We start from the raw sequence: 12262 nt of genomic DNA on the forward strand, positions 1-12262 counted from the left end.
TTTTTCCCATGCTTCAGTGCGTCCAAGTTTTCCATATATCCACCAGAGCATCATTTACTGTGATAGTTTTATTCTGGTCTTGATTGTGCCTTTATCAATATAAATTCCATTGTTATTAATTATATATTTGTCTCTATTGCATTTCAGCGCTAGAGTCCCTGCGGTGCACGGATTACAATGCAAAGGATTGTGGAGGTTTGGGTCACCTTGGTGACAGTTTGCGCGCTGACCGAGGGGGTCTTTGGAGGATACGGGCTGAGCATGTTTGCTGCGCAGTCTTCCCCTCCGGACCCGTGCTACGACGAGAACGGGAACCCTCGGCGGTGCATCCCCGACTTCGTCAACTCCGCTTTCGGAAAGGACGTGCGCGTGTCCAGCACCTGCGGCAGCCCCGCCGCCAGGTACTGCGTGGTGGCCGAGAAGGGCGAGGAGCGGACGCGGGACTGTCACACGTGCGACGCCGCGGATCCCAAGAAGTCCCGTCCGCCCGCGTATTTAACAGACCTCAACAACCCGCACAACCTCACCTGCTGGCAGTCCGAAAACTACGCGCAGTATCCGCAGAACGTCACGCTCACCTTGTCGCTCGGGAAAAAGTTCGAGGTCACCTACGTGAGCCTGCAGTTCTGCTCACCCAGACCCGAATCCATGGCGATCTACAAGTCCATGGACTACGGCAAGTCGTGGGTGCCGTTCCAGTATTATTCCACTCAGTGCAAGAAAATGTACAGCAGGCAGAACAAGGCGGCGATTACTAAGCAGAACGAACAAGAGGCCATCTGCACGGACTCCCACACGGACATGCACCCGCTGACGGGCGGACTCATCGCCTTCAGCACGCTGGACGGCCGTCCGTCGGCGCACGACTTCGACAACTCCCCGGTGCTGCAGGACTGGGTGACGGCCACCGACATCAAGGTGATCTTCAGCCAGCTGCACACCTTCGGAGACGAGAACGAGGACGACTCGGAGCTGGCCCGCGACTCGTACTTTTACGCCGTGTCGGACCTGCAGGTCGGAGGACGGTGCAAGTGCAACGGGCACGCTTCAAAATGCGTCAAGGACAGGGACGGGAATCTGGTCTGCGAGTGCAAACACAACACGGCGGGACCGGAGTGCGACAGGTGCAAACCTTTCCACTACGACCGACCATGGCAGCGCGCCACGGCCCGGGAAGCCAACGAGTGTGTCGGTAAGTCATCCCCCCCTCTTTTGTCCTTCACTGTGGAATAGTTATTGCTCTAAAAATACGTTTTGGATTAACTGTATTATTCGATTCCTGTGAAAAGGTGCTGTTACAAATAATCCTAATCACTGTGTCCTGCCGTTACGCACAGAAAATACGCACCGACCTGATCTTTATTCGTTCATGTGAATTCATTATTTGTTTATTTATTTATTTTTCTTACTGGGAATAAACTCTCGCCTCAAACCATAATGTTGTTGATTTTTGTCAGAAATGTTTGTGCTGAAGGCATAGATTAATAGGTGGTGATCTGACCTTAAAATAGGCTTTCTAATGAATTTGGTTGTGGCTAAATAAATCCTAGTAGTAGTAAAGAGAGAGAAGAAGGCCTCAAGCTGAAATCCACGACCTAAGCTGTAAAAGAACCATTCTGATTATTTAAATCAAGAGACGGTATAATTAAGGCCTAAATTAAATATCTATACTCTATTAAATTAATTCATTTACATATTCAAAACATGTGTCTTTGCTGGTATTGCAACTTTAATATGTCCAAAACAAACAAAACTACTGCTGACACAAGCACAGAAACAAGTGACATCAAATACATTATTTAAATGTAAATAAATGAAATATAATTTAGGCCTAAATACACTGTTAATTATTTGGCCTAAAGAAATTGATGAATGCAGTAATTTGATTTTGTGAGAGACATTGATATTTATTCATGAAAATCAGCTCGGCCTTTTTTTTCAAGAAAATTTAAAATGCAATTTAACTGACATAGACATTGATGAAACAAAGGTTTAAGCTATTTTCATTTTAAAATAAGAAAATTTAGCCTTAGTGTTTTCAGATTTTCAGAAGCTATATATTCTGTTTTGCAACAAATCATGCACTTTGTTGACCCCTGATTTTTATCAACATTCAGAAGAAAAAGCAGGAAGTCATTTCAAGGAACAAAGTCTGCCTGTCCGAATGCATAATTGCGCTTTGACCTGCGCTTCCGACTGTGGTAGCGCTTTAATAGGAAGGAAACATGCAGTTGCGGAGATAGACTGCAGGGGCGGGTTGTGTTTCCATAAGCAGGTGCTATTACAGATTGGATGGGCGATTAGGGCGGTTTTATTGACATTTTTGGCACGTAGAGTATAAACTTCCCCTTTAGAGCCAGTAAACTATTCAGAGAGGGGGACAAAGCGCGAGGTAATTTGAAGCCTGATGTGAGTTTTTACTCTGTGTTCAGTGTATTTGCTGTGATGCTTATTTTCAACAGAGCAGGGTGGGGGGGCTTATATCAACAGCTCAAGCCCCCCCTGAGCTATAGCGAACCAAACCTGGAAATGTAACAAGTTCCGACAGTGCCATGGTTTGCTTAACCAAACGAAACAAGTGAACAAGTTGTTCCCCTTGGCCTCCGCCTTTTGCCTCCGCAAAGCCAGCATCTCAGTGTATTTTACTAAAACAAAAGGTTGTCACTTGTGGCATCCATCTCGCTGTCAGCGGGAGGGGCCCCCCTTTCACCATCTCGCTTTTTTGTGTGAGCGGTGTCATCAGATAAAAACCGCAGCCAAAAGCCAGACTGAGCATGTCTTCCAAAGAGGAAATAAGGGTGGCCTGACACCCAAGCATGAAAGAAGAAGACGACCCAGGGGAGGGGTTGTTTTCATTGAGCAGTGGGTCCATATGGTCTGGCAGTGGGGATGCAGAGTGCTTGGTGCTAATGATCTGTCTGGATTTCTGGACATTCAGACATTGAGAGAAGGGTGAGAAAGAGAGGTGTGGTTGTTGGAGAGCGGTCGGTTTCACTCACTGGTGGCCGGCATCAAGAAAGTAAGACAGAGTCCATTTCCCCGTGACTTTGGATGCAGCGATGTCGTCATTTTGTCAAAAAGGCATTTATGTTGGCAGAAGCAGCTTTCACATTCCCGTCAGCTGCACTACAAATTTGTTCATAAAGCCAGGGCCGAGGCGGGAGGGTTGGCACTGGCCTCCCCATTTAGGCCTCACCCACCAGAGCCAGGGGGTGATAGGTATAGGCATGGATGGATGGAGCCCCTTGACCAGACCTCTGTGTTGGAAAGTCATTCAAAGCACTACAAAGTGACCACAAAGTGACCACAAAGTGACCACAAAGTGACGCAAACTGACTGCAAAGAGATGCAAAATGACAAAAAGAGACACAAAACGGCTGCACAAAGATGTGAAATGACAACAAAGTGATGAAAACTGTCTACAATGAGACACAGAATTTAAAAAAAGAGACACAGAACACCAACACAGAGATGCAAAATGACCACAGAGACACAAAACAGACACACAAAACGCCCACAAGTGACCCAAACTGACTACAAAGAGATGTAAAATGACAAAAAAAAGAGACCCAAGATGAGAAAAAAGAGACACAAAATGACCTCAAAGTGACGCAAACCAACTACACAGAGATACAAACTGACAAAAAAAACACACACACAATATGACATTAGGAGATGCAAAATGGGTGGAGGGCCTTGTGTCTGTGTCCAGGGGCCTGGCTGTTTTTTGAGTTGATATTATTTCACATTCATTCTTTATTTGGCATTCATTCATTCATTAATTCATTTGGCATATGTGTATGATGCGTATTATTGCCAGGAACCAGGGAATCCCCTCTCTTCAAAAGTAAACCCGCCCCCGCATAAAACTTGCAAACGGAAATCTTTACACTTGTCTAATACATTAATGCGGCAAATGTTTGACCACGACCCATAATCATTTATGTAAAGGAATGGTAGAGAAACACACACACATATGGTGACACGCCAGGCTCTGCTGTCCCAGGCAGCTGCTTCATATTCTCCCCATGTTCAGCGTAGCAGTGACCCCTGACGGTCCGGCCCCCGCTCCTCTCCGGCCTGACTGATGAGCTGTGAAGGGAACTGTGGGAAACTTCTACTTGCCAAGTGGGTTTTGAGGCAAGCTGAAAATGGTAGCCTTAGTCACTCATACACGTAATTTTGCACATTAGTTCAATTTCAGCTTTGTTTTTGCTGTCACCGTGCCATGCGATGTTCTGTTTAATGGCGACTGAGCGTCAGCTGGAGGTTCAATTGGGCTCGTTTCTTCACGCTTTTGATGTGCTTTCAAAGTAAACGTTCACCTTCACGTGTCTATTCTTACGTTTGGCCGGCGCTTATCTGGCTTTGGATGTCTTTGATATGACAGAAAATAAGACAAAATTAAAACATCTGGGGAATATTTGATCACAAAGTCAGTTACTATCTGTCCCAGTAGAGAGCATTTTATTTTTTGCTCTGCTCAACGTATTTATTTTATTAAACTTACGTACACAGACCTTTGTGAGGAAGAGCTGACATGTTTGCCACCCACAAGGTAGCTGAATTAGGATATGATTGTATCAATTGCCTACTGGCTCTGCTCCCAGTCTGTGCAGCACGTACTGGTGCTCTCTCCAATAGCTCTAAAAATAGAGTGCAGAATATAAAAGGTTCACATTACTTTTAAAGATATTATTTAAATATTGTGGAATAGATTTGAAAGCACGAATGCAAGGGACATTTTTATGATAAAACCAATAACTTTTGAAAACACCTAAAAAAATACCTCTTGTATTATAAAAGCCTTTTTACTCATTTATCTATTAATTTACTATCTACTGTAACCATTCATCTGTTACTTTTACCTAACTATTTCAGCTGTTTATCCATTACTTTTAGCTAGCCATGTCAACCGTTTATCGTTACTTTTAGCTAACTATTTCAACTGTTTATTTGTTACTTTTAGCTAACTATTTCAACTGTTATCTGTTACTTTTAGCTAACTATTTCATTCAACATGTATCTATTACTTTAAGCTAACGGTTTAGATTTCTCTGCTTGCTTGCTAGTTTTCACACACTCTCAATCGCAGCATGTTGGTGTTACGGCCGACTCAATATGTGGATATTTATTTTTTAATCAAATTGTGATTTAATTTTTTTTCAAATGAGGTGATCTACTCAAAAATAATACCCATGATTGGAAATCACACATCAAATCAGTCGAAAAAACACAAATGTTTGTCTTTTAACACCTAAAACCCACTTGCATGACAGCAGCTGAGAGAGAAAGAGAGAGAGAGAGAGAGAGAGAGAGAGAGAGAGAGAAAGAGAGAGAGAGAGCAAACCAGACCCTTACTGTACAAAGACGCCACATTTACCACAGTCTTACAGAACCAGTGGTTTTACAGAACCACTTCACATCCAACATTGCATTTCCTGTTTAGTTTACAATTGAGCCATGGTTATTTTAATCACAAGATGGTTTCAGGGATGCACGCTGACGGCATCTCTGTGCTGGATCAGTCTTTGTCGTCCATGTGGTGGCCTGGGACCATTGGCGCTACTGACGGTGAATGTGGCGCCACGGGTTGCCAGGTTGGGCCAGGCCAGGCCTGCTCACCATCTGGGTCATATGTCAGCTCCATGTGACAGGAGAGAAGAATTTCTGTAAAGCATGATGTCATAGATATTCTTCTGTCTCACTCGTCCTCTGGTATAATTGGTTCCTCTCCTCCTGTTACCCCTGTCGTTCTCTGGCCCGTCATTGTGTGCCAACGCCAGGGGACAGTCAGCCATTTCCATTTAATTTGTAAGCTGAGACATATTTGAGGGTTTTGATTTTTCACATGAAGTTAGTCAACAATAGCTAGAGGACATGACTATTTCTGTGGTTGTTTTGTTGACTTCTGTTTTGATGGGTTTCATGTTTAAATGCATTAGCTTAACATATTGTACAATACAGTAATGAAAACAGGCTGCGTTTGCAAAGTTAATGCAATAGAGGTGAAGATATTGTTAGAATAAAGAAGCTGGTTGATGCCCTGTCATACTGAAGTAGGTCTACCCATGAGCAAGGCACCGAATCCTCTTCAGGCTCTGACCTTTGACCTCGGTCTGGTCAGCAAAGAATTCATTCTTTTTGGGGTGAATTTAAGCACGACGGACACAAATTCACCGACGTTCAGTGGTAAATATGAGAGAGGACTTTGGTCATGCGGGGAAAAGAATCTTTTCTGAAAGATACATTTGACTGAATGAGAGAAAACACAAAAAGGAAAACAAAGAAAAATGCGTGCCTTGCTGTTGTTGTGGGTTGTTTGTTTGGATCCTCACTAGTGATTATTGAGGGAACAGGCATTTCCTAGGGTCTATAACAACCTTAACATTACAACCTTTAGATGTGCCGTGCAAAATGTTTTAATACGTACATACATACTAGGGATGGACCGATTATCGTCCATGGCCGATTATCGGGCCGTTTGCAGATTATCTGTCAGTGTTTTATTTGCCTGATAACCGATAAAGTTAATGAATTAAAAAGTGTTTTACTTTGGCTCGGCTACAGCTCTGTGCCTGTCCCTCTGCTCTGTTTTCACTCCCCACTGAGTCTGACTTAATGTCCCTAATTTATGAAATAATTGCTTAAAGCATTTAAACAAAGTTTGTGTTCAAGTTTGTAACATTCCAAAATCTTAATTTGAATTTAAAGATTTTCATTTTCACTGTAAATGCATGATTATTAGTATTATTAGACATTATTATTAGTAATAATTATTGGTATCGGAATCGGCCTTGAAAAACCAGTATTGGTCGATCCCTAATACATACATAAGTATGTGAAAGAAATGAGATATTAGGTGAAGACAAACACAAAATCTGGAGTGGTTAACAGGAACCAGGTGAGTTGCAGGTTAGGAGACATTTAGGAACTTTTATGGCAGCAGTGGTAAAGTCCCATCAGGAGCAGAGCGCCAGTTAGATGGACCGACGAGTGTCAGTCATCTAGAACGCGTCAAAGCTTGAGCACAGCTCGGGGGGGCACTGGGGAGGAAAACGCACATGGTTTGATCCATGGGAGTGCAGAGAAAGTAATTACAGGCGGTAGTGACCCTGAAGCAGAACTATATTAAACCAATCAGTTTCAATCAACAAAAATCAAATTGTAAAGCAGACTGACATAAACATGAAGAGAGTATCTAACAACATCAGCACAACCCAAGCTGTCGGGGCTAACGTGTCGGCCTCCTCCCGAGACACACTAACCCAAACAAGCAACAGAAAACTGGAGATGGACTCTGGAAACTGTGACAGGAACCATTGCAAATCGCAGGGAAAAATGTGTTGTTACTAATGATTAAGCAAATCAGTCACACTCGGTGTGTGTGACATGTTAGCACAGCGGAGTTCTCTGTTGCACTTCATGTTCACAGAAATGAACTGACGTGTCGGAAAAAGAAGGGACCCTACATTTCTCCGAGTTCTCTGGCCGTCCTCGATAGCGAGGGCGGAGTACGCAGCCAAACATGACAGGGATTCAGTACCTTTCCTAATACTTCGACGTAGAAGACGTCAGACGGATTCAGATTGTCCCGTTAAGTATTGATATCCTGCCACAACCCTTACATTTCAACGCTCTTTCCTCTGTCAACGAGAACAATACTTCTTTTCTTGCAACATAAGCTTATGTGTCTCTGGTAAGAGGTTTCTCTGTATACAACCAGACCATAAAACAAAGAGATGTATTTGGGGGATCCAAAAAAAAAAAAAAAGAAATCCCTGCTCTGCTACAATCCAGTGTCCTCTGGGTAAAGGCTGCATGTTTTGAGGATTTTGTTTTGTTGAGCTCATAATTCAAGACAGACACGATGTTTTGAGCCAGAAAGGTTTCACTCAGGCTTTTAAGAGCATACTGAAAAATCTTGTTCTGCTATGTTGTGGACGGCGGTTTGGAGAGGTGACTCAATGTCTTCAGAGGAGTATGTGAGATTTGATTTAATGTCGGTATCCTCCCTGCATGGGATGTTGGATAGAAAAGCATGAATGTATGCAGAAATACAGTGGGTTTATTCTCCACTTAGATTATTGAGTTTAACATTTGACTGAAAGGCGATTACTCTATCAGATGGCTTGAGACACACTGTGCCATCATTTTTCAACAGTAGCGTTGATGCATGTGTCATAACTGGAGATGTACACGATGAATACCAATACATTTTTCAGATATTAACCGATACGAACAGGAACTGCTAGTAGCCAAAGCAGCGTGACTTTCCATGATGCAGATTTGTAGACAAAAAAACGATTGCCTTTTTTTTTGGATCAGTTTTTTTTTCTTTTATTGATAATAAACAAGTAAACTTTCAATAATAATACAGGTTTAGACTTTTTAAAACCATAATACCTTATACCTTTCCACATTTCTAAGAATTTATTTTCCAAAATTAGGCCCTATGTTCCCACATTTCCTTTTTGATAAATTTGTATCAGATTTTATCCCCCTTTCTCCCAATTTGGTAGCCAATTACACCCAACCTATTATCCAGTAGCAATGGACTACAGATGGAATGTAACCCTAACCCTAACATGGAGCCTAATTTTAAGAAAAATCTTAGAAATGCGGGAACATAGGGCTGTGGGACCATTGGGCTGTGGGAACATAGGGCTGACCCCAAACAAACATCCCCACCCTCCCCCATCCCACAAAAAGCTATTGCTAATGAGGTTTAGATAGTTGAGACAATAAGTTCACCCTCCATATGTTTTCAGTAGTTTTTACCAGATTTGTTTTGCAGTGCAGGATAAAGTGTGTCTGACGTTGCACAGGTCTTCACCTCGTCAGATATTGAAGTTTGTCCCTTTTTTACATGACTTGACGGCGAACTGACAAGCTGAAATTAGGCACTGTCCAAAAACTGCACGCAACATCGCCAAGACAGCTTATTTAAAAAAAAAACAAGCTTTTATTTTTATTTTGACCTCTTCCCGATGCATGCACAAAGCTTTTTTTAAACTATGAACTTTGACTCTTTGAGCTGTGGTGGCTGTTGTAAATACCTTTTTATCATTTTTTAATCCCAGAAAATTCAGACCAACTTCACATTCAACTGGTCCTCCTTTTATTATACACACAACCTCTACATTAAAAAAAATAAAATGAGATCAATCTTGCAATATAGCTCAATGCGCTTCTGACTTTGATTTTCCCACTGTTAAAACCATCCGATATTCATTTTTACCAGGATCTTAAATGTCAGTGTGTAAGCTTTTTACTTTTTATTTTTTCGTGGCATTTCTGAAAGTTGGTGTGAGTGGGCTAATAACTCACTTTGGAATTTTTTTGGAGTGTAGGGTTGAAATACAAATTATGATTTGAGTATTACATGTATTTGATTAATCTGCGGATGTTTTTACAGTTTTCATCTGTGATCCAGAATTAAAATCTGTAGAATTTAGCAAAACGTTTTTTTGCTTGGGGAGGAGATGTGTCATCCTGAGATTTATTATTATTATTATTATTATTATTATTTAATGTGCTTACAATCTGCGGAAGAATTCTGGGAATTCTGCAGGATTCCATGTGGCCCTGGTCATTACTGGAGCATTTATTCAGTGAGTAAGTGTAAACTGTGATCTGAAATGCAATGCAATTTGTTGGGCCTCATCTCAGTTACAGACAACAGTGTATGACGCTGGATCCTCGATGGCTTGGACACTTCAAAGAGTTTGTTCTTGGCTGTTTATTGTAGTTTGTTCATGAGGCGCCTTGTTGTTCACTGGGCCAAGATGAAAAAGATGCACATGTTTGAGCGTCTGTGTGGATGCTCGGCTCTTTGTGTCCACCGTCTGTCTACATGAAGCTGACTGCCGGGGCTTCCACGGTGGCATCAGGACCACCTAGTGCGTGCGCATCGAAGCCCCTTTTGAGGCTCTGAAGCAGGGCAGGCTGGGAATGATTAATGGGGCCAGCGGAGTGACACACTCCGCAGCTCAGCTTCAGACCCCCAGCCAGCTCCCCTGCTGCGCTGCCACCCGACACAGCAAGCTCAGTGACAGCGGTGTTTGTACGCCCACACGCAACACACTTCCTCAGTGTCACTTACCCGACTCACCCCCTGTCCCACTTCCCCTTCAACCCCCAAAAAGCATTAAGGAACTCTGCAGTGGAGGCATAAGCTCCTTTGGCTGGTACCATCCTCCCTGCTGCGCTGTCGACACAGGGGTCTTTTTACCGTAAGACAAAAGCACCGACTGACAACTGGATTATTTATAGTTGAATAATGTCTTGATCCTTATTAGAATGACACCTACAGTAAGTCTGCAGGGGCTTTCCTAAAGTTTCAGGGATTTATTTGTTATTGTTTGGAGCCTTATATGTAGAGCTGCAAAGCTTAATTGATTAGTTGTCAACTATTAATTGCCAACTATTTTTATAATGGATAAATCATTTTGAGTCATTTGAAAAAAAAAGAAAAAGAAAAGTAAAGCATTGTCTGATTTCATAGTTTCTTCTCTCCTCTGTGACAGTAAACTGAATATCTTTGAGTTGCGGGCAAAACAAGACATTTGAGGACGTTGGCTAGGACTTTGGGAAACACTGATCCACATTTTTCACAATTTTCTGACATTTTATAGACCAAACAACTAATCGATTAATCGAGAAAATAATCGCCAGATTAATCGACAATTAAAATAAGAGTGAGTCGCAGCCCTACGGTAACATGTAAATTAAATGTGACTGCTGATTTAAGCTCCTGACACACCAACCCGACGGCCGACCGGACTGATCGGTCGGCTCCCCGACTTCCAAAAAGTGCCTCAAAACACACCGAAGCGACGCCGACTTTAGCGTATAATACGTCTCCATAACAGCAGGCAGTGCCAAACTGTATTGTCGGCCAAAAAATGAAAACCGGCAGCTGTCACATAGGTCTGGCTGCTCCCGGATTTTTTCAACCGGGCATAATGGCGGCTCGTTCAGAATCTGATCTCATATTGTACTAAAATAGTTCACCGAAACGTGTTTCTGAAAACATTTTAAGAGAGAAATAGGCCGTGCAGATGCTGAATCTGTCTTCATTTCAGATTGACAAAGGTCAGTTTAAAAGATTTTCATCAGATTTTGAGAGACTCTAGTCACGCTCATCCCGCTCGTCATTTCCGGGTTAGCTCTCCACCAATCAGATTGGTCACTGAGTCCGACTGGCCGCCCTCCGACCCAGCACGTCAGGTCGGCCCAAATGAAGGCTGACGGCTCCTCAGATGGACGACGGCCCGGAACACACCGAACAGACTCGAGTCACCGACCTCACCAGACTGTCCGACGGCTGATTATCGGCTCGGTGTGTCGGGGCCTTAAGACTCCACCAAGCATCAGGAATGTCCGCTGCTAATCACCCCGCTCCTCTTTTCATTAACAGCCACTTATCTCCAGAACCCTTTAAAACAAACACAGCCTAGCCATAATAGGCCCGTCTTGAAGAGGAAATGGAGTCCTTTCATATTTATTTTTCCGTATAACGTCTGTGCGAGCCTGTCTCAGAGTCTCTATTGCTTCATAATGAATGTCTACATCCTCCTGTGCTCTGCCTCCATCTCTCATGTACCCCAGTGACCAATTCTTCTCCGAGAGAGAATGAGGAACCACTTATTGGATTTGAGGGGATATCCAGCAGGATAGATAGAGGAGAGGAGAACACAGTGGCTACCAGACACCGGTCCCTACGCGACTATAAATCTACGGTTCCACATCTGCTCAAAGGAGGGAAAACCCGGGGATTCATCAATTGCAATCCTCCCTCTGCACTCTGTGTGTGCTTGAGCTTGAGGCAGATCTCTTGGTCAGACAGGGAGCAGAGGATTAGGCCGCCTTCCAGTCTTCCATAACCAGGGCCTAAAGTTACCTTTTTTTTGTTATCACTTATTCTTTAGATTATGGCTTTGACTCCGAACTTCGTTATTCGAATATCATTCGAATATTAAAAAAAATAGTGATATTCGCTTCAAATAAGTTTTTAGTCCCGATCACAAAAGGATTTAACTTAACTCAAATAACTCAAATCCAAAGGAAATGGTGGGCTTGGTTGAAATGTGAAAGAACAACAGTTGCAAAAACCAATCCAGCCAACGCGGCAGATTAACAGTTTCACCTGCCAATGCCAAAATTCACCCGCATTTGGCGCATGGTCGGATGTTAATTGCAGGCCGTGTCCATAACTCTTCCAGTCTACGGCCCTGCCCACATGAACACAGGTGTTTTC

At 43.0% G+C, this 12262-nt stretch overlaps 1 protein-coding gene across 3 annotated transcripts in view; it reads left to right on the top strand.

Moving 5' to 3' along the window:
- Window positions 1-12262, top strand: part of ntn1b (netrin 1b) — a 50781-nt gene that overhangs the window by 2292 nt on the left and 36227 nt on the right. For all 3 annotated transcript variants that reach the window (XM_028599259.1, XM_028599258.1, XM_028599260.1), the window contains one exon: window positions 148-1192. In XM_028599259.1, coding sequence (XP_028455060.1) covers window positions 178-1192 — 1015 coding nt within the window. In that variant the 5' untranslated portion in view covers window positions 148-177. The remainder of the gene's footprint in view (window positions 1-147; window positions 1193-12262) is intronic.

This window comes from Perca flavescens, chromosome 15 (genome assembly GCF_004354835.1).
Source record: "Perca flavescens isolate YP-PL-M2 chromosome 15, PFLA_1.0, whole genome shotgun sequence".
Taxonomy (NCBI): domain Eukaryota; kingdom Metazoa; phylum Chordata; class Actinopteri; order Perciformes; family Percidae; genus Perca; species Perca flavescens.